The sequence below is a fragment of the Peromyscus californicus genome, unplaced genomic scaffold, assembly GCF_007827085.1.
Source record: "Peromyscus californicus insignis strain IS unplaced genomic scaffold, ASM782708v3 Scaffold_5__1_contigs__length_169319896, whole genome shotgun sequence".
NCBI classification, from domain to species: domain Eukaryota; kingdom Metazoa; phylum Chordata; class Mammalia; order Rodentia; family Cricetidae; genus Peromyscus; species Peromyscus californicus.
Window position 1 is genome coordinate 166926873 of NW_026294573.1, and position 26679 is coordinate 166953551.

Genomic DNA, 26679 nt, shown 5'->3' on the forward strand with positions numbered 1-26679 from the left:
TACACCAGTTTGTTTTCTTGTCAGGGCAGTCCTTACTGTAGCTTGTAGGGTTCCTCGGTGGGTAAGATTGTTGATAACTTTTCTCCTCCAATAGTATGCATAGAACCTTCTAGCAGTATGAAATCTACCTACTAGGTATGAAGTTTCCAGGTTGCTACCAGCTTGATTTTTCCATGTTCTTTGACTCAAATGTGTGGTGTCTTCAGCAATAGGGTCTTACCATCAGGTTCTGGAGGTAACCAAGAACAGTGGCAATAGTCTATAATATTTGAGGGGGTATCTGTGGACCCCACTGACTGAATTAAAAAAGAGATAACCCATCCCTGGCACTGGGATTTTTAATATAGCCTATCTGGAAGAGCCATTATCCTCCATTATAGGATAACTCCATTAAAAATACTTTTCTATATACAGATGCATGTATTTTAGGAAGCTTCTACAGTAGTAGTTTCTGTGTGGCATTGTAGAAGGTCTTTAGTGTTAGTTGTCCCTCGTTATACTCTCTCTAGCACCCTGCCCTCCCTCCCACCCCTGTTCCCCTTAGCGCTTACTCTTCCATTCTTCCCATCTCCCCATCATACCACCTTTGTTCTACCTCCTTTCTCTTAAGATGACCCCATAGCTCCTTACTACTTTCCTGATTGGTTCCTCCAGTTTAAACACATATGTGGAAAGATTAAAAACAGCCGTCCACATATGAGAGGGAATGTTTGGCATCTGTCTTTCTGGATCTTGGTTACCTCATTCAGAGTGCTTATGTCCATCCATTTATTTGAGAATTTCATTGTTCTTTATAGATGAAAAAATACTCCATTGTGTATATGTACCATGTTTTCATTATTCATCTATCAATTGATGGACATCGAGGCAGTTTCCATTTCCTGGACATTGTGAATAGAGCAGCAGTGTGTATAGGTGAGCAAGTATCTCTGTAGTAGGATATAAAGCCCTCTGAGAATATGCCTGGGAGTGGAATAGTTGGGTTTCGTGGCTTATCTACTTCTAGCTCGCTATGAAGCCTCCATACTGATTTCCATAGGGCTGCACCAGTTTGCACTCCCATAAGCTGTGAGTGTGTGTTTTCTTCTCTTTCCCACATTCACACCAGCTTTTGTTGTCTCTGTTCTTGTTGATGTTTGAATCTTAGTCATTTTGACTGGGGGAGATAAAAATCTCAGAGTAGTTTTAATTCCATTTCCATGATGGCTAAGGTGTTGAAATTTTTAAAAGCTTCTCAGCTATTTGTATTTCTTCTTTTGAGAGCTCTGGATAGTTCATGGACCAGTTTTCAATTGGGTTGTTTGTTTTCTTGGTTTTAGTTTTTTAAGTTCTTTGTATATTCTAGACTCTAACCCTCTGTCAGATATATAGCTGGTAATGTTTTTTTCCTCATTCAGCAGACTGACTCTTCACTCTGATAATGGTGTTCTTTGCTGCACAGAAGCTATTGAGTTTAGTGAGGACCATTTGTCAGTGATGGCCTTAATGCCTGCTCAATGGAGGTCTTGTTCAGAAGTTCTTTCTTGTGCCTACACGTTGAAGTGTATTTCCTACTTTCTCCTCTAACAGATTCAGGGTATCAGGGCTTTTTTATTTTTATTAAAATTAAAAAAATGTTCGTGTATGGGTGTTTTGCCTGCATGTATGTCTGCATATCACATGTATGCCTAGTACCTATGGAAGCCAGAAGAGGACATTGGATTGCCTGGAGCTACCAGCAGTTGTGAGCTTCCTTGTAGGTGCTGTGGGTCCTCTGGAAGAGCAACCAGTGCTCTTAACTACTGAGCCATCTCTCTAGCCTCAGGATGTCAGGTCTTATATGGAGGTTCTCGATCAATTGCTGTGCTCTTGAATGAAGCATGGTATTTATGGATTCAACTTATATTAATTGATTGGCTGTTTCGGTCTCTTTATGGAAAGCTTGCTTATCTTCAGTCATTCACACATGTCTACCAGTCATATAAAATATATTTTAATGGAAGAAATGATTATTAAGAAAGATTTAAACCTAGTCCTGACTCATAGTTTTCTTGGGACATTAACTAATGAATGGTATTTCAATTATCCTGTGTATATTTGTATGCACAATAGAAATTCTGATTTAAATGGTCTCAGTTAGACCCACACCTCAGAATTTTGAGGCTCTGAAATGATTCAGTTTTGTGGTCAGAGTTGAGATACTGCCAGAGGTTAAGATCTCCAGGTACATGTGGTCTTCCTATTCATTTTGGTGGGAAGAAGTGGCCTACTTAATTTTTACCTAATTTAATTCTCCATTGAGTATTATAGAATCTGAGCAACTTAGGGCAACTTTAAAAACGTTTTATTTTATGTGTGGAAGAGTGTTTGCCTACATATATGTATGTGTGCCACATGCGTGCCTGGTGACCATAGAGGTCAGAAGCCCTGACAGCCAAACCCAGGTCCTTTGGAAGAGGAGTAAGTGCTCCTAACTGTTAAGCCATCTTTCTGGCCCCCAGCCCCCCCCCCCCCTTTTTTTGGAGACACGGTTTCTCTTTGTAGCTCTGGCTGTCCTGGAACTATCTCTGTAGACCAGGCCTGCCTCTGCCTCCAGAGTGCTCCAGCCCCCGTCTTAAGGCAACCTTTAATATATGATTGCTGAGTAAAAATCACGTTGATGTTTACCTCATCCCTTCGGTGTTCCATTCTCTATGGTAATTGACTTATTGTGCCTTACTTTGGTGTGAGTTGTTACAGCCTTGCTGTACCGTCTTTGTGCCTGTCTGTAGCCCTCAGGCTCATAGGGAGTTCTCTCACATCCGAGGAGGTGGCTGCAGTGTCTGGAGTAGAGACCCGCTGTCAGAAGAAGCTGCTTTCTTTCTCCTGGTGTCCTCATCTTGATGAGCTGTCGGGGTGACGGAGCTGCAGGTTGCTGGCACTTTGAACAGGATTGTGATCGGTGCCACCTAGGGAGACACCTCAGACGGTGGCTCTGCCTCCCTCCTCCTCCTTCTTTAGATTCGTTGATTTTATATTCGTGAGCTTTTGGTCTGGATGTATGTCTGCACCACGTGCAGACCTGGTATCAGAGCCCCCGGAACTGGAGTTACCTAGGTTTGGGAGCTGCCTCATGGGAGCTGGGAGCTGAACCCAGGTCCTCTTTTCAGGCATCTCATGCTCTTAACAGCTGAGACATGCCTCCAGCCTCCTCACCCAGTGGCTTTGAAATCAAGTTGTCATCTTGATTTTCAAAATCCTGATTGCATTTGCTAGTCTGATCCTAGTCCTGTATTGCCAGCATGTGGAATCGAGCAATTAATGAAAAATGTTTTTAAATCAGTGAGCCGAGAGATATAATGCCTTGATAGTATGATAGAGTGGACTGACCACTCTTTAAAGAAGATAATTATTTAGTATGTGTGGTGTATGCATGTGTACTTGTGGTGTGCAGGCATGCTCACTGCGCATGTACTTAAGGAGACTAGAGAACTACATCCTATCTTCCTTGCTTACTCTTCACCTTGTTCTCTGAGACTGAGTCTCTCACTGAAGCTGGAACTTGCTGTTTCAGCTCGACTGGCTGGCCAGCCAGCCACATGCTCCTCTGTCTCTGCTCTTTATCACCCAGCTTCTACATACTGTTCTAGAGATCAAGACTCAGGTTCTGATGCTTGTGCAGCAAGTTCTTCGCACACTGATCCCTCTCCCAAGACACCTTGGATTGTAACTAAGGATCATGGTAATGCTGAGGCATCCAGATAATTTAGTTACTTGCTAGTGATTTATTTTGCAATTCTTTGTTTGTTTTTCTCTTCCTTCCTTCCTTCCTTCCTTCCTTCCTTCCTTCCTTCCTTTTCTCTCTCTCTCTCTCTCTCTCTCTCTCTCTCTCTCTCTCTCTCTCTCTCTCTCTCTCTCTCTCTCTTTTTGAGACTGGACTTCTTTGTGTTGTTTGGCTGTCCTAGAGCTAGACCAGGCTGGCCTAGAACTCAGAGATCTGCCTGCTTGCAAGCAGAAGCTCCTTGCCCCCCCCCCCCCTCAATGCTGGGGTTAAAGGCATGTGCCACCACTGCCTGGCTTGCTAGTGATTTTTAGGACTAAACAGTTTTGGGAAAAGGTCCATTTAGTATTTCCTGTGTGATAGCCACTGTTAATTAATCTTGAAATAGGATGAAATGAGATACATCTAATACCATTAGAAGCTCAGTCTCGTGGTATTATGAACCTTTTCTCAAAAACTTTAAGTTATAGTTAATCAGAAGAGGCCATAAATTTACAGGAAAGAAAGGAGGGGGTATTTGGAAGGGTTTAGAGGGAGGAAAAGGAAAGGAAAGTGATATAATTATATGATAATCTCAAAAATAAAAAAATAATAAAAAATTAAGTTATAAAACATTGATGACAGATACATGGTAGCATGCCCATATTACCAATATTTTGCTCAGATTATTTTACTTAGCTCTTTTTATGGTAGTATAGAGGTTTTAATTTTATTTTAACTTTATCTTTAAAAATGTTGAACAAGGCACTCACTGTATAGCACAGGCTGGCCCCAGACTCAATGATCCTTCTGCCCTTGCCTGTCCAGTGCCAGGGTTACAGGATGTGCACCACTGCTGTGCACCACTGCTCCTGGCTCCATTAGGCTTCTTTAAGAGCATGCCTGCCAATCAGTGCTTTGCTATTCATCTGATGAGCATAAAAAATACCATACTATTACTGCACTCAGTGGATGAATAACACTAAACGTTGCAGAGTGTGTGGTCCTTGTTTGCCTTTTCTCTGTTGACTCACAGGTATCGTTCTACATTTGCTTTGTTTAAATAGCATCTAAGCAAGGATCACATTAAATTATGTCTCTTTTATTTGTTAATATTACCTTTCCTTTCTGTTTTCCCACTGTCCTCTGATATCGGTTAGTTGAAGATAGAATTATTTGTCTTGTAGTGTTCCATATTTTGTAGTGTACGATTTTTGTGTTTGCTTTTTGTTGTTTCAGATGGGGTCTCACAGACTGGCCTTGAACTTGGGATTCTCTTTCCTCAGCCCCCTAAATGCTAGAGTTTTACAGGCATGCAGCACCACACCTGGCGTCTGTCCCAGGGTTTAGATTTGATACATAGGGTTTTTCTATTTCATCATTTGGGAAAATACAATTAGGATGCCTGAGGACTTTGAACTATAGACTGTGCCTTTGGAATCCATATTCTCAGGTAAGATTGAAATGGTTATAAATAAAATAAAGTTATTTTGTATGGACAGATGCTGTGGAAATACAAAAGGAACGAGGATGGTGGAAGAGAGGTCTAGGATAGAGAGATGGCAGGGAGAATAGAAGCAGAAAGATGAAGACACTGCTGTTATGCTTCAGTGCAGTCCTGTTTGCTTTTGGAACTTAAGTTGCATCAGAAGTATTCATGCTGCATTTATGTCTGTGTGAACAAACCAAACATTTCCAGTGTCCACCAAAGTTTCTCCTGCACCAGAGACCCTAGGCAGCTAGTACTGTGTTTTCTCTAACCAACTATGACAGCTCTTTTTCTAGAACTTTTAATCAGTGTCCTTATTTGTATGTGCTCTTACTTCTTCCACTGAGCACAGTCATTTTGAGCTCATGTTTATGTGTATCTGTGTATCAATATTTCTTTCTTTTCATTATTGAATGTTCCTTTGTGGATGTAGCACTCTTTAAAATTAACGGGTTGATGGATAGTTTGGTTTCATCCTTTTGCTATTATAATGATACTTTGAACATCTGTATACATGTCTTAGTAGGAATATGTATTTTCTTTCTCTTTCTTCTTGGTGGTAATTTGGGATCGGTAGGGTGTGGCTGATGTAAGTTTAACGTGCTAAGACGCTGCTTTTGAAGATAGTTTACATCCCTGTCAGCTTTTATACAAGAGCTGTTTGTTTGTTTGTTTGTTTGTTTTTTCGAGACAGGATTTCTCTGTGTAGCCCTGGCTCTCCTGGAACTCACGCTACAAACCAGTGTGTTTATAAATTCATGTGATTGTCCATTATGTCATAGGAAACAAAGTGGAGTTACAAAGCAACAATACAGTGTTTATATTTAGGTATTGTTTTGCCTTACTAGAAACCCTATATTTCTTTATATATGTTTGAGTTACCAACTACTGTTCTTTGATTTCAGCATGAAGGTCATTTTTTTTCCATCATGCCTTGTCAGCTACTAGCAGCAGACTTCCTTGACTTTCTGATTAATTTTTAAATTTCTGCTCCATTTTTGAAGTGTGGTTTGTTCACTGTGGAATTCCTGATTGAGTATTTTTTCCCCGCTTTAGCCTTGTAAATATATCATCCTCCCTTACTGTCTAGTTGCCATGGTTTCTGAGGAGAACCTGCCAGTCTCATGGAGGATCTCTTCTAGAAGATCTGTTATCTGATTGGTTGTACCTTCCCTACCCTGGGGAAAGGATCTTGCTGTACATCCCAGGCTAACCTTAGAATTCTGATCCCCCGCCTCACCCTCCAGCATGCTGTGATTGCATGTTTGTGCCAACATGTCTGGCTTTGCTTCTCTCATGATTTTCAATTTGTCTCTCACTGCTTTGAATATAGTGTGTTTTAGTGTAGCTCTCTTAATTTATTCCACTTGGGATTTGTTGAAATTCTTAGGTATGTAGGTTCACAGTCTTTCATCAAAGTTAGACTTTTTAGCCATAAATTTTAAGTGTTTTTTGTTCCCTTTTCTTTTTCTTCTTGAGATTTTTGTGAGTCAGTTGTTACAGGTTCCTTAGATTCTGTCTACTTCTCTGTCTACGGTTCCTTTTCCCATCCCTTCCCCCTCCTCCATCCTCTACTTTTCTAAAAAGATGGAACCTTGCTATGAAACCCTGATTGGCCTCAACCTTGCCGGGCGGACTAGGAAGTTCTCCAGTTTACAGTCATTCCCCTGCCTGCCTCTCCCCATTCGGGTCATAGATACATAGTTTCATTCTTCCTTTATTGTTCTTGCTTCCCAGACTAGGTCATTTTAATTGTGTCATATTCAAATTCACTGATTCTTTTCTCTCCCTAGTCAAGTTTGTTGTTGAAGTTTTCTAAGAATTGTAAAATTTCCTTATTTCCCAGCCCCCCAATTTCTATTTGGTACCTTTTTATAATTAATATTCCCTAAATTTTCATCCATTGTTTTCTCTTAGTTTTTTTGTTTTGTTTTTCAAGACAGGTTTCTCTGTGCAGCCCAGGCTGTCCTGGAACTTACTCTGCAGACCAGGCTGGCTTCGAACTCACAAAGCTCTGCCTGCCTCTGTCTCCCAAGTGCTGGGATTCTCTTAGAGTTTGTTTTTTTTTTAAGTAATTTCCTTCACTTTTGGAGCATACTTAAGACAGTTAACTTTTAATACTTACCTGACAGGGGAGATACCCTGGTCATGAAAGTGGTTTTCCCAGGGTAAGGCTTATCCATTGCACTACAGATGTGCTAATCTCTGCGATTTCCCCAAATGTGGGAAACTTGATTGCATAATTTGTGGTCATGGGGGATTGTGTTCATGCTTTCCCCTTAAAAATAAAATAATGATAATAATAATAAATAAAAACAATAAAAGGCAGTCAGTTTAAGTCTTTGGTATGTCTAGTGTCTTCACTATCAGGGACTTGTTTTTGTTAATTATCTTCCACGTGAATGGGCTGTATGGCACACACATGCATGTGTGTACATGTGGGCTTTACAATTTTTGTTGAGAATTGGGCAATTTTAATATTGTAAGGTAATAACTCTGGAAATCAAGATGTTCCCTTCTCCAAGGTTGCTTGTTTGGTTGATGAGAGGTATGGTTCATTTATGTAGTGTTGTGTAGTGTGTATTGGTACAGGTCTCTTTTAGTTGTCTTGCTTGGCAATGGTTGAGATTCTTTTTTTTTTTTTTTTTGGTTTTTCAAGACAGGGTTTCTCTGTGTAGCTTTGCGCCTTTCCTGGACCTTGCTCTGTAGACCAGGCTGGCCTCGAACTCACAGAGATCCACCTGCCTCTGCCTCCCGAGTGCTGGGATTAAAGGCGTGAGCCACCACCGCCCGGCTGGTTGAGATTCTTAAATATATAGTGTCTCAGTTATTTTTCTGTCACTCTAACAAAACACCACAACCAAAGCAACTTAGAGAAGAAAGCATTTAATTGGGGCTCAGCATCCCAGAGGACTGTGGTCCATGACCGTCATGGTGGGGAGCATGACAGCAGGGAGGCAGAGCACTGGAGCCATGGCTGAGAGCTCACGTCTGGTTCACAAGCAGGATGCAGAGAGAAGGGGCTACAAAGCCCATCTACAGTGATACGCCTCCTCTCGTAAAGCCACACTAATTTTTTCCAAACAGTTCCACCACCTGAGGACCAAATAGATGAGCCTATGGGGCCATTTCATTCAAACCACTATATTCCATTCCTTGGTCCCCTAGGCTTATAGCCATATCATAATGCAAAATGGATTTAGTCCAACTTCAAAAGTCTCCATAGTGTTTCAAAGTCTTAACACAGTTTAAAAATCCAAATTCCGCCGGGCGGTGGTGGCGCACGCCTTTAATCCCCGCACTCGGGAGGCAGAGCCAGGCGGATCTCTGCGAGTTCGAGGCCAGCCTGGGCTACCAAGTGAGTCCCAGGAAAGGCGCAAAGCTACTCAGAGAAACCCCGTCTCGAAAAACGAAAAAAAAAAAAAAAAAATCCAAATTCCAAAGTCTCTTCTGAGACTAAAGGCAGTCTTTTAATTGTAACCCCCTGTAAGAGCAAAAACCAAATTACATGCTTCCAACATACATTGGCACAGAGTATGCATTACCATTTCAGAAGGGAGAAATGGGGCATAGTGAAGAAATATTGGACCAATACAAGACAGAAACCCAGTAGGGCAGACTCTAAATCCTGTATCTCTATGTCTGTCATCAAAGGGCTTAGACAGTTCCTCAGGTCTCCTGCTCTTTCCAGTTTTGTTGACTGTCAGTTCCTTCTCTCTTGGGCTGGTTCCATTGCTGTTAGCAGTTTTCCTTGGCAGGTGTGCCACAGCTTTGATACCTCCAACCTCTTGGGGTCTCCAGTACATCCAGGCTTCGCTTTCACAGCTTCTCATAGTGGCCTCTCTGAGTCTCCATGCAGGAACTCCCCTGCCACACCCCTGGCCCCTGCAGCTTTTTTAACCTCAGAGGAAGAGTGCAAGGTCTCTTTACTCCTGACTCCTTTAACTCTAAGGCCAGAACCACATGGGTGATGCTGCCAGGTTCTACTGCCTCCCTGGGTTGGAACCCAGCCCACTCCTTGAATCATATTTGCATTAGTTTTGATTTGTTGTTGCTCTCTAGGAACAGATAATTCTGTAGGCCTGTTTTTTTTTTTTTCTTTCACAAATTAGCTGGGTGGGGTCTTGTCCTGAGGACACCGCTCCCTTTATTCCATTTTTCCTTATTTCTTCTAGCACAAACCAAGGCTTCAACATCAAATTTCCTGGTGTTCTTTTTCTTCCAAAACTATACATTTTCTAATTTTTTTTCCTGCTTGCTCTCTTTTTGTTGTAGATCTGCGTAGGAGTGATTACTAATAACCATGCAACAGAGTTGATATTAGGCTGTCTTGAAATATTCTCTGGCAGTGAAATTAGTCCAGAACTCCAGTTTAGCCTCAGGCAGATTCTTAGACAAGGGCAAAACCCAAACACCTTCTTTGGCAAAATATCACAAGAGTGATCTCTAGCCCAGCTCCTAATATTGTTCCCCTCTGAAACCTCTTGAGCTGGGCTCCATAGTCCACATTGCTCTCAGCGCTGTTATCTTCAAGCTCCTTTTAGACTGGCCCATTAAGCTGCGCTCACGTGTTCAACCTCCTTCCTTGTTCAGAGTCTAACACACTCCTCCAAACAACCCAGCATGGCCAGGATTTCACAGCTGTGTCCCGCTGCTGGCACCAGCTGCTTCTTAGTGACTTTTCTATTGCTGCAACAAAATACCATGACCAAGGCAACTTAGAAAAGCTTTCTTTCAAAAAAAATTTAATTTGGGGGCTGAGGGCTCCAGAGGGCTGTAAGTCTAAGACCATCACAGTGGGGAGCATGGCAGCAGTCAGGCTCTAGAGCAGTAGCTGAGAGCTTCCATTTGGTCCACAAGTACGAGACGAGGCCCAGAGAGAGCTAACTGGGAACAGCATGGGCTTTTGAAACCTCAAAGCCCACCCCAGTGACACACCTGCTCCAGCAAGGCCACACCTCCCAATCCTTCCGAAACAGTGCCACCAAATGGAGACCAAGCATTCAAGTAAATGAGCCATGGGGACATTCTCATTCAAAACATCACTTATATTTTATATCTTTCATCAAAGTAGAGTTCTAGCCATATTTCTTCAAATGATTTTTGTTTCCTTTTTTGGCTGCTGTTTAGTGAGTTTTCCAAACTATTTTTGTTCAGCCTCTCTTAACAGTCTCCTTGACAAGATGGGTTAAACAAGAGAAATCTATTTTTCATAGTTTCAGAGTCTAAGAAGTAGTTTGATTTGGGTAGTGCTAATTAATTTCCTGGTCAGAGCCTCTTTCTGCCTTGAAGATGCAGCCTTCTTGCCACATCCTAACACAGTTCAGGTTCTCCATGACTTTATCTACCTCCCAGGTACTATCACGTCCAGTATTAGGGTTTCAATGTAAGAATGAGAGGGGGGAGCACAAATATCCAGTCCAAAGTGGACTATATTTCTCCTATGTGCTTTCCAAAATCTCTGTTCTTTTATTTCCATGGATACTACTGACTTGGCATATTCTTGAGTAGCTGGATATATAAGGAAAGGTGAAGAGGCTGTTGAGTTTTTGAACTGGACCTATTGGGAGAATAATAGAGAGAACATTCTGGAGTATGAACTGGTGATGGGGGTAGAGTGGAAAATATAATGTTTTGCTTGACTCCCTGATTTTGTGGAGATGCCCAGTGGGTCATTAGATGCTTATGGGTATTGTTGAGGAGAGTTCATGTTGGAGACAGAATTTCAGGGTCTGATATTCACTTGTATACCTGTTTTTAAGCCTTTGAGATGTGTATGTGACTATCATATATAAATATATATGATATACAGATATATATACATCTTATATGTCATATGAAATACACACACACATATATATATCATGTAAAATCTTTAAGCTGATCTTTGTGTCACAGTTTTTGTTAAGTACCAAAATTTGGGAAAAGGAGCAAATAATTAATGATTCTTATTTTTAAATCAGGTTGAAAATAATAAAGATAATGTTTTAAGTATAAATTTTAACTTGAACACTTACTTGTATCTGTCTTTTAAGGTTAAATACCCTTTTATGTGTAGCCACAATGCTGCCATGATTCAAGAATCAATCATCACTAGATATCCTATTTAATATAGTCCTTATTAGTCTGCTTGCAGCGCCTATAACTGAAAGCCAGAGGCTGGGTAATTCATAAAGAAATTGATATGGCTTGGGTCCTGGAGTGTGGGGACTGTCAGATCAAGAGGCAGTGGTGAGAACCTTCCCCTTTTACTGTGTGGTTGGAGCCAGGTGGACAAGAGATTGCAGAGAGCAGGAGGAGTGAACTCATTTTCATAACAAACCGCTCTCGGTACGAAGCACTGTGCGGCTGTGATAATGCTTTTGCTAGACCCTCTAGACTCCTTACGACCTCATTTCTCTTCAAGGCCTTGCTTTCGGTTCTGTTGCTTTGGGGACCAGATCCTCAGCAGTAAACTTATGGGATACATTCAAGCCATAGCACGGTTCATGGACCAGTTTCTCCAGTTGTTCTATAAAAGCCTCATTTTTTTCTTTTAAAATTTCCGTCATGGGTCTAATTAAGGATCACATGTTATAACTTATCACATCTTATGTCCTTATATCATCTTTTAATATGTAATGGTCTCTTTGGATTCTTTTTTTCCCCATGACTTTGACCTTTTTGAAGTCTCAGTCTTATTGCATGTTCTATAATTAGATTTGGTCCTTTCCTCCTGAATGGATGCAGGTTAAAATTTTTTGGCCGAGCATAGTAGATAGTTGTTGATGTGTGCTTTTCATTGAATTTTACCTAGAGGCGTATGATATTGGATGGTATGAATATTGACCAGACTAACTTTAATCAGTTATTAAGGTTTTTTTCTAGTCCTGGAGAAATGACTCAGTGGTTAAGAACACTTGCTGTTCTTGCAGCGGACCTGGGTTCAGTTCCTAGCACCAACATGGTAGCCCACAAACATCTGTATCTTCACTTTCAGAGGATCTGACACTGTCTTCTGACCTCTGTGGGCATCTGTAAAACACTCCATACAAATACAATACGTTTTGGAAAAAAAAAGATATTTTCTAAGAGATCACCTTGCTACAGAAATACATTTTTATAATTTAATAAATAGTTTTTGATTGATACTAGAAAGTAGTAAGTAGCCTGTGTTTATTCTATAACTTGATCTGAAAATTTAAAGATAAGAAGTAAGGTTTTGTACTCGGTGGAAATGTGATGTGGGTGGAGTGTGGGATGCAGAAGGAGAAGGTACGTGTGAGATGGGGATGGACATGCAGAAGCTTTTATAATTTTATTTTATGTGCACTGGTGTTTTACCTGTGTGTCAGTCTGTGTGAGGGTGTCAGATCATGGAGTTACAGACCGCTGTGAGCTGCCATGTGGGTGCTGGGAGTTGAACCTGGGACCTCTGGAAGAGCAGTCAATGCTCTTAACCCCTGAGCCATCTCTCCAGCCCCAGACATGCAGAACTTTTATGCCATGCTAAAGTGGTGACAATTGAAGTTTGGATAGAGTGATGTGATTAGCTTTTAATTTTAGATAGTTTGATTTTTTACTGGTCTTTTAAATTTATTTTTAACAATATGTGTGTGTTTGCACATGCGGGTGAGATGCTCACACTGGTTGTCTTTCTCTGTTGTTCTCCACTTTATTTTTTGAGACATGCTCTCTCACTGAATCTGGAGATGACTGATTGGGTAAGACTATCTGGCCAGCAAGCTCCATGTCTGTCGACATGAGCCACCACACTTAGCTTGTTATGTGGGTACTGAGGATCTGACTCAAGGTCTTAATCTTGCATGACAAATACTTTTCAGTCTGAGCCATCACCCCAGCCAACCTCATTTTTGTTTCATTTTGAGGTAGCGTTTCACTATGTCACTCAGGCTGGACTTGAACTGCTGATCCTCCTGCCTTAGCTTTCTGACTGTTGGGATTACAGGTGTGTAACAGCTCTCCTGGCAGGAAGTTCCTTTTCTATTGCTATGATGGATTCCATGATCAAGAAGAGTTTGTTTTGGGCTTATGATTCCAGAGAGATAAGTAGTCCATGATGGTGGTGTGGAGGTAGCAGGTGGCTGGAGCCGCAGGTGGGAGCTCACACCTCAGACTACAAACAGAAGGCAGAGAGAGCTAACGCTTTTGAAACCTCGGAGGTAGTCCCCAGTGACATACTTCTAGCAAGGCCACTCCTCCTACTCCTTCCCAAACAGTTTCACCAACTGGGGACCAAGTATTCAAGTATGTGTGTCCATGGAGGCTATTTTAATTCAAACCACTATACACAGATTTGGCAGCAATGAGTTTCGATTATTATATCTAAACACAACAAGGTAAAGGGTGGGTCTAGTACAAGTGTCCTGGTCAGAAAGATGAGAAAGATTTGAGAAATGTTTTTGAAGGTATCCTGATAGAATTTATGTGCTGGTTAAATGCACATTGTGGGAAATGAGTGTTAATAGGACACCTAAGTCATTGGTTACATTGTGCTGAGTGAACACTCCAGACACAGGGTTAATGAAAGTGTCAGGATGTCATGGCCTTTTGACATCTCTTCAGTTTCTCTTACTTGTTGTACGCAGTACTTTCCCAAGGACTGTTGGAATGACATTAGCAATGTGATTCTATTTTGGAAAGAGTTTTGTCTTAGTCTGGTCTGTTTAAAACTTGTATTTAGAGCTACTGTTACGTCTTTCGAGGGGATCAGACAATTTGGTACTACCTCTTGACATCGTTTCACTTGGTAGTAAATGTTTTGTTGTTGTTGTTGTTGTTGCAAACAATCTCTAATATGCTTCTGCTATAATTTTGGTTCTATAGTGTGTGTGTGTGTGTGTGTGTGTGTGTGTGTGTGTGTGTGTGTGTGTGTGTGTGTTCTCTCAGACCACTAGTTTTGGTACCTGAAAATTTTTATGTTTTCTTTGTCTGTCTGTATTTTTCTAAGATGTTCTCAGTGCAGCTGAGTCTTGGTGAGCAGACATGGGAATCCGAAGGGAGCAGTATAAAGAAGGCCCAGCAGGCTGTTGCTAATAAAGCTTTGACGGAATCCACGCTTCCCAAACCAGTTCAGAAACCACCCAAAAGTAATGTCAATAATAACCCAGGTATGGCATTGATTTGTTTCCTTCTTTGTGCTGTGAGCTGATGTGTTACTTTTCTTTGTGTGTTGCATTGTATAGTAGGTGAGTCACACAGGTACCAAGTTCCTAGCGCGCACACACACACACAGTAATGAAGACAACAGCAGAGAAGACAGGTACAGTTGTTTGTAAAGTTCACCTTAGTGGACACCGTAAAAGCTGTTCCTTTGAGTGTTGGCAAAAGCACATGTGGGTACAAATACAGGAAGTAAGTAAAGGAATTGTTTCGCTTTTTAAAGTGTATGTGATAAATTTTAATAATTAAGTTAATTCCTTTTTAGTTTAATGCAAAGTTATAAATATTTTGCTTGTTGGTGTAAAAATTTTAAAACAACTGGTAATTTAGAACATTCATATGAAGTTTATTAAGAACCCCTCAAATCTTTTTTTTTCTTTTTAATTTTTATTTTTTCCGGAGCTGAGGACCGAACCTAGGGCCTTGTGCTTGCTAGGCAAGCTTCTAAGAACAGTTTTTGAAAGCTGTTTTGATTGCATCACTGCCAGCAACATCACATGTCCAGTTGTCTTTTGGGAGAGGCAAGCCTGTGTTAGCCAGAGTCATTAATTGATAACATCAATTAATAAAGTTCTTCTTAGTTCACTTTCAGCCATGTGTCTGTTTACACATTCATTTGTTAACCTATTAATATATTCTTACCTTAAAATCAGTGCTAGTACTGCGTTAAGCCTTTTTTAATAAAGTGAGGTCCACTCATTAGTTAATGGTGACTCTACTCTGTTAAATTAGCCCTGAGCTTGTCCTCATACTCAGGTCACGGAAGCACTTCTTCTTGACTGTCCTGTGCTTTGTAGATACAGTCTGCTCTTTCAAAGCTCTTTCCCAATTAGCAGACCCTTTGCCCCTGTTCAGCTTGTTCCAGCATTCTTTGAGGAAGCTTGTGTAAATAGTACACACGTTACTACAATGGCGAAGAAGCCCAGCTTGTTCAGTTAGAGCTTAGTAAAGATGACCTACTTTGGTGATTTGTAAAACTTCGTGATTAGCCGGGCGGTGGTGGTGCACGCCTTGAATCCCAGCTCTCAGGAGGCAGAGGTAGGCAGATCTATGTGAGTTTGAGGCCAGCCTGGTCTACAAATCAAGTTCCAAAAGAGATAGGGCTGTTATACAGAGAAACCGTCTCAAAAAAAACAAACAAACAAAAACCAAAACAACAATAACAGAAAACAACCAACCAACAAACCAACCAAAAAAACAAAACAAAACAGCCAACTAAAAATACAAAACAAAAAACCCTTTATGATTGTGTATAGTTTACCAGTATGTATTAAACACTTGCTGTTACATATATAAGAGGTATACAACCTCTTTTTCTGTGAGGATCTTACAGTATTGTACACAAATATATAATTTAATGGTTGACTTTAAGTGCCACGTGAATAATAGCAGCCGTTAATGTTAAAAGTAATGATCATATTGACTGAAGTAAGATGTAGACCTTGAAAGAAGAGAGGGGGAAAGGAAAGAACATTCTAGACTGAATACTATGACAAAGAAGGGCCCAGGAGTCAGAATCTGGTCATTGGGTTTGGTAAAAAGCCATTTGTGTGTGGTGATGATTTTAGTTATCGTAGGAAGTAAGAGTGAAGATGTAGGTGGAGAGCGGGTACACTGTAAAAGACCCAAGCACTTCCTTTACAAGATGGACTTTTTTCTTTTTTTTGGTCATTTAGGGCACTTAATATCTATCAACAAGGCTTAATATCTATCAACAAGTGGATGATGCTTTAAAAGAGCATTTTAGCATATGACATTTGACATGTGATTGGGAGGTAGAAGACAAGAACGCAAGGTGATCAGCTAGGCAGTCAGTGCCATAGTTTTGAATAAATACATTAAGAAGCCCTACCATGTACTGAATATTGTGTATCCTTCTCTTTGAGGCAGTGGGAATGGGCGTTGGTGCGGAGGGAAGGAGCTCCCCATGGCATTTAATGACAGCAGGATGGCTTGTGAGCTAAGTTCTGCACCCTGTGCTAAAAGGCAGGGGACGATAGCAAGGAACACCTCAGTGAGACTCAAAGTGTGACAGCAGGAAAGCCTGGAAGTCCAGTAGAGACATGTTTCCACTGTGGAGTGTTGGAGGGAGACAGAAAAAGGAAGAACACTTGGATAGACTTAGATCCGTGCAGGCAAGGGCACAAATCACGATTGCAGAGCTGGAGAGAGCTGCCCTGTGAAACACGACGTCAGGCTCTGCCATTGCCGCAGCAGCGTCCCTCCTTCAGAAGGAAGCCGTCCTGAGTGTCTCTTGAGTTGTGACTGCATGTCCGAATCACATGGGCTGCTTTGCTGATGCCTCCTTTTTACATTGGTGTTGGTGAGATTCAGCCGTTTCATTGCTGTATAGCATTCCAGTGCACACATACTTGAATTATTTCCACATTGGAATTGTTGGAAATAATTCTGCTGTGAACATTCATGTACACACACCATTCTGTTAGGAGTGAAGCTGGAATTGGAACTGCTGGGTAACAGGTTTCCATGTGCTCAGAATTAGCATGCACTGCCAAGAACTCCACTCGCAGTTAGGAAGGCTCTCTGTGTCCTTGTTCAACATTGACTTTTCAGCTTGCAGTCTTAACTGTTCTGTGCTAGGGGTCTCAAATAAAGTGTGGTTTTCATTTGCATTTCCCTAGCAACAAATGTGGAATGTGTTTGTTGATGGTGTCTTTTGTCCATTGGCGTTAGCATAGTCTCTGTTGAAAAGGGACAGTTGGTATATACAATTGTTTAAAAATTATGTTCTGTTTTAAAGACTTGTGGGTTTCTTACATATTCTAGATTCACAGTTTGTGAGATATATATTTATATATTGAGATATATTCAATATATATTGCAGAATATTTTTCAGAATATTGCAGAATATCTTTTGAAATTCTTTTTTTGTTTGTTGTTGCTTTTTGAGACTGTCTTTGTGTAGTCCTAGCTGTCTTGGAACTTGCTATGTGCTCCAGGCTGACCTCAAACTGACAGAGATCTGCCTGTCTCTGCCTTTAGGGCTGGGCCTAAAGGTGTGTGCCACCATGTCTGACTTCTTTTTAAATTCTTTTTAAAAAATAATTTATTTATTTATTATTTTATGTGCATTGATGTTTTTGCCTACATGTATGTCTCTGTGAGGTTGTCTGGTCTCCTGGAACTGGAGTTATAGACATTGTGAGCTGCCATGTGGGTGCTGAGAATTGAACCTGGATCCTCTAGAAGAGCAGTCAATGCTCTTAACCCCTGAGCCATCTCTCCAGCGCCTCTTTTGAAATTCTTAAGGTTGCATTTTGAAGAATAGAAATTCTTCTATTTTAATGATGATAGATTTATCAGTCTTTTAAGTGCTTTTTAATATGTTATTTGCTAAATCTCATCTCTTTCAAGGCTGTGAAGATACTTCATGTTATTTTTAGAAGTGTTATTGTTTTGTATTGTTAATTGAGACCTCAAGTCTGTCAGGAGTCAAGTTTATTTATATGTCATGTGGGATAGAGTTTGAGACCTGTTGTCTCAGTATATTTTGTGCAGTTGGCACACTGCAGAGGCAGCTTTGTGGTACCCACGCAAGTACAGCTGGAAATGAGGAGCCTGTTAAGTGGGAGAGATTGAGTCCCTTAGGTGGATGGACCTCAGCTGTAGCCCAGAGAGGTGGAAAATTCCTTCACAGCCTGGTTGGCCTGCCAGGTAGCTAGAAATATCTTATAGCATGACTTTACTTCTTTCTTTTTTAACTTTTGAAGTAATTTCAGGTTTATATAAAATTTGTAGAAATAGATCCGGTGTACCTTTCACCCAGTACCCCATGGTTGGCAGTTTTGAGCCATCTGGGGGTAGGTGATGCAAGTGTTCCTCTTCCCTGTGGTATTGCAGTGTTCCCTTCCTTCTCCCCCTCTTTCCTGACAGTGTCTTCTACTATAGGCCTGGCTGGCCTGGAATTTGGGACAGTCCTCCTGCCTCAGCCTCTATGCTGTTTCAGATGGGAGCCACCACACCTGACTCTGTGTGCATTTTCTGAGTGCATAGGCAGTCTCTTGTTAGAAAGTAAAGTGGGAGTATCGTTTATTTCACAGACTCTGCCCATATTTTGCTGACTGTCTTTTAAAGATCTAGTGTAATCACAATCATGTGCTTAATGTACTTAATGCCATCTTCCTCCATTCCGTTTTAATCTGGCACATCCAGTTTCCGGAACCTCCTGTAGGACCTCGGCCTTTGGGATGAGTCCGGCTACCACACTCGCACAGCTACCATAGTTTGTACAGTGCTTCTTGGTAGTGTGTGTCTGGTGTTTCCTCAGGGTTTTTACATTCTTAATATGGATATCTCCAAAGTAAAATGGACTCAGGGCTTATAGCTACTGATTTCCTTTGTAGTGATGTGATGACTTTGGCCAGCTGGTGAAGAGTATGCCTGCAAGACCTCTCTGCTATAAAGTTGATCGATAGCTGCCATATTAATAAGTAGCAAGCAAATAAGCATTTTGAAGTGATATTTTGAGACCATGTAGAAACATTTATAAATATCCTGTTCCTCATCAAATTTTCTTTAGCCTGCCAAATTTAGCATCCATTATTAATACTTGTCTGAATCTATTACAACCCTTAAGTTTGCTAAAGTGATTTACTTTGAATTCTAGAATTCCTTTTCATTCATTAGTTGGCCTTGGCACTCCAAAATTCTCTATTCCCTCTTTTTTTTTTTTTTTTTTTTGTATTTATGTCATTGTAGACCCTGTGCTTCCTCTTACTGACTTCAAACCTGTCACTTCATTTGATTTTTGTCCTGGGGATTGAGCCCAAGTCCATCTATGCTAAGCATGTGCTCTGCCGCCAAGCTGTACTATGTAGACCCCGAGGGTTTACGTTGCTGTGTTTGTTTTAAAGAAATGGTCTTTCTCTGTTGCTGGGCTGGTACACACCTGGGCTCAGGTGCTTTTCCTTCTCTTCTTCTCAGCTCCCGGAGTCGTTGAGACTGCAGACATGTGCCACCATAACTGCTTTATTTTGATGCTAAAATTACCTCAGGTTTTGCCAGTGATGCTGTGGCCCTTCAGTTGACTCTGGCTCCTGCTGTCTTCTCACCGTTCTTTGGGTGCCTCTGGCTTTCTGGTGTAGAAAGGAGTTCCTAGGCCATCTTGTACGTTCTTTGTCCTGGCTGTGTGCCAGTCATTTCTGCAAGGAACCTTGCTTGGTCAGTTAATCCTTCCATCTTCTAGCACTTAATTGTTGGGTGAATACTGTGTTCAGGACTTTCCTAACTTCCTGCAAAGCTGTTTCTAGCGTTAGTAACATGTTATTCCTTAAAAACTAATAGTGGCCTTTTTTCTTTGAGTTGTCATATATAGAAATTCAAAATTATTATGTATAACTATGTACCTAGTTATTGAACTTTTTATATTTAGCACTGATAATTAGAATGTCCCTTTAATATATCTAAGAACCATATCAAAATATCACATGATACTCATAAATATATATAATTTTACATCAATTAACATTATGTTTAAACAAACCTGGGCCTGTGAATGTCTCAGTGGGTCAAAGGTATTTGTCACCAAGCCTGACAACTTAAGCTAATTTCTTGGGGTTCCCATGGTGGAAGGAGAGAACCAACTTGTGTGAGTTGTCCTCTGACCCTGCATGGGCGCCATGGCTCCTGTCCACCCACTCACGTAGACATGAAGTAAATAATGTCAAAAATAACCCAAGAATCCCCAGCAAACATGCAGCCTCTGATACCTGAGGAACCCCGAGTAGTAATCATCCTTATGTACCCTGAGAACAGGAGTGCGGATTGTCCCTCGGAGGCTCCTCTTAGCTCTGTAGAGGTGCTCTTGTGGAGAGAAGGAAGGTGTGCATGTTGGGGTCAGCCTCGTTCTTTGAAGGCTTTTACCACACGTGTCCTGGGCTTCCTTTCTAATTTTCCAGTGCAGTGGTCTTACTTTCCAATGAGGAAATTGTTTGAGCTTCTTTAGTTTAAATAGTATGCACAGAATACTTGACTTACTCTAAAATACAGTTTGTGATGTGGTGGCAGATGTATTGTACCCAGGAGTATGTATAGATTACTTCACTGTTGACTGCCTCATATTGGGATTTTCAAATAAATTAAATTCTTATTTCCTTAGCTTACAGATTGGGGTTTTGAAAGCTCCTCTCATCTGAATTTTACAGTAGTTGTGGCTGAATAGTTATTACAGAAAGGAATTCAAAATGTCATAAATTTTGCCAGGATGGTGGCTCACACTGGAGGCTAAGGCAGCAGGTTGGAAGTTAAGGCCAGCTAGGGCTACAAGGTTAAGTTTGAGGTTAGTCTAGGCTACGTAGACTGTATACCCTACCTCAAAAGAATCATTTAAGTCAAGATTTAGTTCATAAATCTTGGTTTCTGATAAATATTTTAATCTTTAAGCTGAAATCCTTATGAAATTTAAAATGTAAACTTAAAGACATAGACTTTATTGTTAACTAAATTCCTTGGAAGATTGTTGGGCAGTTTCTAGTAAAGTTAAACAGGTCTGCTCTGTGATCCAACACTTCTGCCTCTAGGTCAGTATCCACAAGCATTGAGTACGTATCTAGTACATGACTTATTCAGAAATGGTCTTATCAATACTATTCCCTAACTGCAGACAACTCAAAAATGTTCCATCAATAGCAAATGAACAAATATTGATATTTTCATTCAATGATATAAAAAATTAAAAACAGATATATGCAAATTATTAATGCAAATTAAAAGATGCAAAACAGAAGTATTTCTTCATCTATCAAGAACACACTAACCAGTATGTAATAACAGGGGTCAGAGTGAGTCACTTAGGGTGCCAGGTGTCAATTGGAAAGAGGAACTTTGTGGGTGATGGAATGTTCTGGAGTGTGGTGGTGAGCCTGTGAATCTTTATGTCTAAGTCACTGAGCTTAGGCTTAGGTTTGTGTGTTTGCCTTACTCCCTCAGTAAAATATAGAAAGAACGACAGGGAGAGGGAGAGAGAAAAGGAGACTCCTTTTGTCCTTGAATTTTCAGAAAATTAGGGATTTGGACTAATTGAATTGCTGTTCAATCCAGTAACCAATTGCTATTAAATCCAGTTTGTTTCCTATTCTGTGTAATAAAGGAGTATTAGGTACATGATCTAAAAGGCATAATTCAAACTAACGGTACAGATTTTTTGTTAAATTTTCCACAATATAAAGGTTTCCTGTATATGTATATCCATATTTTTTTTTAATTTTATAATTTGATTAATTTTACATATCAGCCACAGATTCCCCTGTCCTTCCTCCTCCCGCGCCACCTCCCCTCCTTCCCCCCAGTCCACCCCTTATTCCCATCTATTCCAGGGCAAGGACTCCCCTGGGGATTTAGCTCAACCTGGTAGATTCAGTCCAGGCATATCCGTATATGTTTAAATAACCCATTTTAATACTTAAAATAAAACTTGACCAGATTTTGCATTGTATCTTTTTATTCCAACATTAAAAAAATGTGCACCTAAGTAGAACAAGATACTGAATGCCCCCCACACCATCTCTAGGTGAGCTCATGCCCGTTAATCTTACTTCTCATTTATCTTCTTCCTGAGATATGTACACACACACACACACACACACACACACACACACACACACACACACTATATATATATATATATGTGTTATATGCACATATAAATTACATAATGCATATACACACACATATACACACACATATACACATCTATATACACATATAACACATACATGCTATATATACATACATAATATATAATTTATAACACATATCTGCACACACATAATGTATATGTATATGGGAGATGAGATGGAGTCTTGCCCAGTCTACTGGGGACTCACTGTGGAAGATCTCACCTGGCCTTTAATTCACATCCATCTGCCTCAGCCTCGTGAGTACTGGGATTGTAGGCCCTGGGATATTTTAAAAACAGATCAGTTTACTTTGTCATACAAATGCTTTTTAAGATGAGGGCTCTTACCAGTATCAAGCAAAGAAAGTAATGATTCCTTAACATTAAGATTGTGCAGGGTGCAGATTCTCCTTACTGCTCATTTTTTATAGTTCGTTTGTTTTAGTGAAGGATGGAAGAGATCCCTTCATTGCATTTGGTCTGCAGACACAGAATCCTTTTCCAGCTCTGTTCTTCATGCAGACTGCTTGTTGGACCAGGTCATTAGTTCTGTAGAATTGCCCATGTGCTTGCTTTTGCTGACTGTACTGGTGTGTTGTAGACCCTTATCTGGATCTTGTAGACTGAAGACATAAAGGCTACATAGCTTCAGGCTTGAGGCTGGCAATACTGCTTAGTGGGTAGTAGTCTCCTTGTAGCACTAGATCAGAGGACAATTTCTTGTGGTCTCTTGATTTTAAGATTGACCCATGGACTCAGGAGATGGTGGCCAGTAATCTGTCAGCAAGCTTCCCCTTAACATTAGGCCAGGGGGCTGTAGCAGCATGCTGCTTTTGTTGCCTAGAGTGTCTGGTGTTTTATCACCAGTTACAAGCTAGTGACTTTTTGGAAGACATCATTCCTTTTGCTGATATCCCAGCTAATATGAAGAATGTTTCCTTTCATTGTTTTATTCTGGATGCAGTTTATTCAGGAAAGGCAAGATAAGCATTTGATCTCTTCCCCTTATCAGCGACATGTGCAGATCTGGAATAAGTGCATATTTTTAAATGTTAATGGGGAGTGGTGCCACATTCTAGGTGCTGGCTGACTTCATTGCCAGTACATTGCATGGACCCTCTTAAGCTGACAGAACTAGGAAATGCTATATTCCTTTAAACGTTTTAATTTTATTTTATTTATTTATTTATTTATTTTTTTTTTTGGTTTTTCGAGACAGGGTTTCTCTGTGTAGCTTTGTGCCTTTCCTGGAACTCGCTTTGGAGACCAGGCTGGCCTCGAACTCACAGAGATCCGCCTGGCTCTGCCTCCCAAGTGCTGGGATTAAAGGCGTGCGCCACCACCGCCCGGCCAAACATTTTTATTTTTACTTTTGAGATAGAGCCCAGGATGGCCTTTACCTCAGTATGTAGATGTGCATAGATAATCTTAATCTTCTGCTCTTCTGTATTTGCTGGGATTACAGGCACGCACTACCATTCCCTACCTTAAATGGGGTTGGGATCAAACCCAAGGCTTTGAACATGCAGTCCACCCCAGACTCACCCCCTTTCTCCTCCTCCTCTTCTTCTTTCTTCTATTTCTTTTTTTTAAAGAGAAATACATCATGGACCTTACTTACATTTTCAGTTCATGTTTTAAGCTTAGATTACTTAATGTATTTGATTTTATATTTCCTTCTCTGGTTCTAACATAAACACAATTACTTGTACTTAAATTTGTCTTGTACCTATCTGTGGATGTACAATAATGTAATAACAGTGCCAATATTACTAATTGCATGGTTGCTAGAAATAGTTCACAATTTCCTTTTCTTTAGACCACATGAGTACTTGCTGTGTTTAAAGTCATTTGAAATAATTGCTGTTTGCACAGTTAAGGCTACCAGTTTGGATTACTTTTAGTGCAGTTGTGGTGTTTTCTTTAAAAATATTTGTTTCTGTCTGTATTTTGATTTAATTTTATTTGAATTAAAAGTATATTATTATTAAAAAATCATGTTGCTGACAATGTGATTATGGAGAACAGTTTGAGATTGTTTTGTTTTTTTCTTTGGAAAAATCTCATGGGTATTTTAGCATAGCTAATTTAAAAATTAATTTAAGGAGGTAATTACAGATTTCTTACTGGTGATATCACCAACTCAGTTCACAATTACATTGAGTTTTCTTTGTGTTTTAGTGGTTTCTTTCCCCCATTTTGATGGAAATTTTTGTATAATTATGTAAAAATTTCATTTAAAAAAGTTTTGGCTATATCTTAAAAAAAAAGGCAAATAAATACTCATATTTCCATTTCCTCAGATGAAAGGTAGGGTGGAGTCCACACTGGCCTTGTTGCATTAAAAAGCAAGCGAGCGGAACAAATGGGAGCGAGCTGCTCGGCTGTCCTCTTGGTCAGGGTGTGCACTGCGGTGCTTACGCGTCTGCTGCCACATGGGTGCTCTTTGTAGGGGATGATTGAACTTTGTGTTTGTTTTTCAGTATTTCCTGAGAATGGAGCACATTTTTGGTTTTGAAAGTATCGCCACAGATTATCACTTATATTTACTTTGTTTCATTGATTATAGAGGGAAAAAAATGTGTTTTTCATCAGATAAGTCCAAGAATTACTGATAAACCTATATTCATTGCTAAGTTTAGTTGCTTGATTAACAAAGAATAAATAAAAATATTAATAGGTGATATTTTTAATTATTGTATACATGTACATTTTCTGGGGTATTTATAAAAGTGATATCCAAACTAGTTACCTAAGAATCTTATATTTATTTTGTTTTAAATAATATAATTACACAGTTGAATTTTTCATTTGAATGTATAGAATGTGCTAAAACTTAAAAGGGATTTCATAAATACTATTTTTTACTTTGTTTATACTTAATCAGAGAATCATACAGGAGGACCTTCCATTCCCCTTCTTCTGTGGTTATTAAATGCATTAGAGGTAGAACTTGTATGGTTTATTGTGGAAATATTTCACTTGTGTGCTTTTAATATTTTGTTTTTAAACAGGTAGTATAACTCCAACTGTGGAACTGAATGGGCTTGCAATGAAAAGGGGAGAGCCTGCCATCTACAGGCCATTAGATCCAAAGCCATTCCCAAATTATAGAGCTAATTACAACTTCCGGGGCATGTACAATCAGAGGTTTGTATGGCTTCTTTGGTGGTGTTGCTTATTTACTTAATTTATGCATATTGTAGAAATTTCTGACATCCTAAGACTATTTTCATTGTGAACACAATTGCCATTGAACATTTTGGGGATGAATCAGGCTCACCAAGAGTATTAGAAGTTCAAAACAGAACAAAAACAAACCCCCCTAATTTCAGAAACCCTCTTTAGTGATCCATGCAGGCCTCGTGTTTGCTGCAGGCAGGGCACATTTCCAGTCTGCACAGGCCACAGCGCTGACCTGCCATGGGACAGTCTCATTCCCTCAGCACACTAAACTTAGTGTCCTTCCTGATTGACCACTTTAGTGACTTGGAGTCTCTGATTTATAGAAATTATTGGAGAGAAGGATTTACTAAGTCTTTGTTGGATCTGGCACGTTTGTGACAGTTGCAAGTATAATCTTAAAAGCGTGGTAGAAATTTGAAAATAAAAATAAGATTGCTGTTGTAAAAGTTACTCAAAACTCATTATAGGGAATGTGGAAAATTCCAGAAGGTAAAAAAAAGAAAAAAAAAAAGAAATGCCTTGCCATCCCAGAACTAACTACTCTTACTTAATATTTTGATTTACTTTAAATTATTCTTAGCTGAGTGGTGGTGGTGCATGCCTTTAATCCCAGCACTTGGGAGGCAGAGGCATTCCGGTCTCTGAGTTCAAGGCCAGCCTGGTCTACAGAGCAAGATCCAGGACAACCAGGGCTTTTATACAGAGAAACCCTGTCTTAAATAACAACAACAACAAATTATTCTTTGTATATAAATATATTGAACTGAAATGAAGTTGTTCTTTGGATCCAAGTTCTGTAATACATGTATGCCTATATGTATAACAAAATGCACAGATCATATATATGATCTGACATATATATGACGGTGTATGTCTTGATGACTTTATGTGTATATGCGCCTGTCTTCTCTTCAGACTTTTAACTTATGCATGTCTTTGTATATCACCACTCAGATCAAAACGCAGACGTTTCCCATCCCTAGAGGGTTTCCTTGGACTCCCATGCTCCTGCCACACATCTTCCCAGAAGTAACCTCCAGTCTGTTGTCACAGACTGGTTCTGCCACAGACATAGATTCAGCACTTACTCTCTCCCTCCTCCACTGTGAATGATGTTTCTCTGGCTTTGAGATTCATTAACATTGCTTATATCTGGATTTTGTCTCTTTTAATTGCTGGACAGTGCCCAATTGTATGTCTGTGTCTTAATTTGTTTAATCTATGTGTGCAATTCTTTCACACAATCTAGTGACCACTTATCATGTTTTTAGTCTTTGAGAAATATTTTTTTGCTGGCTATAAAGTGCCTCATATGGCCAAGGTATATTTTCTAGTTGCATATCTCAGTTTGATCACTTAGCTGTTTTCTAGCCTCCTCCCTGCAGTAAATAACATTACAAAAATCTTTTTGTTACAGTCTTTTACAAATATTTGTTTTATATTCCTGTTTATTTCCTGAATGTACATTATTATAGGGTTTTCTATCTG

General features: G+C 40.0%; 1 protein-coding gene and 1 non-coding gene across 12 annotated transcripts in view; both read left to right on the forward strand.

The window, feature by feature from the left end:
* Nucleotides 1–26679, forward strand: part of Stau2 (staufen double-stranded RNA binding protein 2) — a 282382-nt gene that overhangs the window by 41727 nt on the left and 213976 nt on the right. For 8 of the 11 annotated variants that reach the window (XM_052717763.1, XM_052717760.1, XM_052717762.1 and 5 more), the window contains 2 exons: nucleotides 14158–14317; nucleotides 25020–25155. The exons of 1 other annotated variant lie outside the window; for it this stretch is intronic. In XM_052717763.1, the coding sequence (XP_052573723.1) occupies nucleotides 14158–14317; nucleotides 25020–25155 (296 nt within the window). Of the gene's footprint in view, nucleotides 1–14157; nucleotides 14318–25019; nucleotides 25156–26679 lie in introns of those variants that run through there. 2 more of the 11 variants (XM_052717766.1, XM_052717768.1) reach the window with 2 other exon arrangements.
* On the forward strand, nucleotides 7325–7488 carry LOC128098116 (U1 spliceosomal RNA). The gene has a single exon (XR_008214140.1). It is a non-coding gene; the product is annotated as a U1 spliceosomal RNA (small nuclear RNA).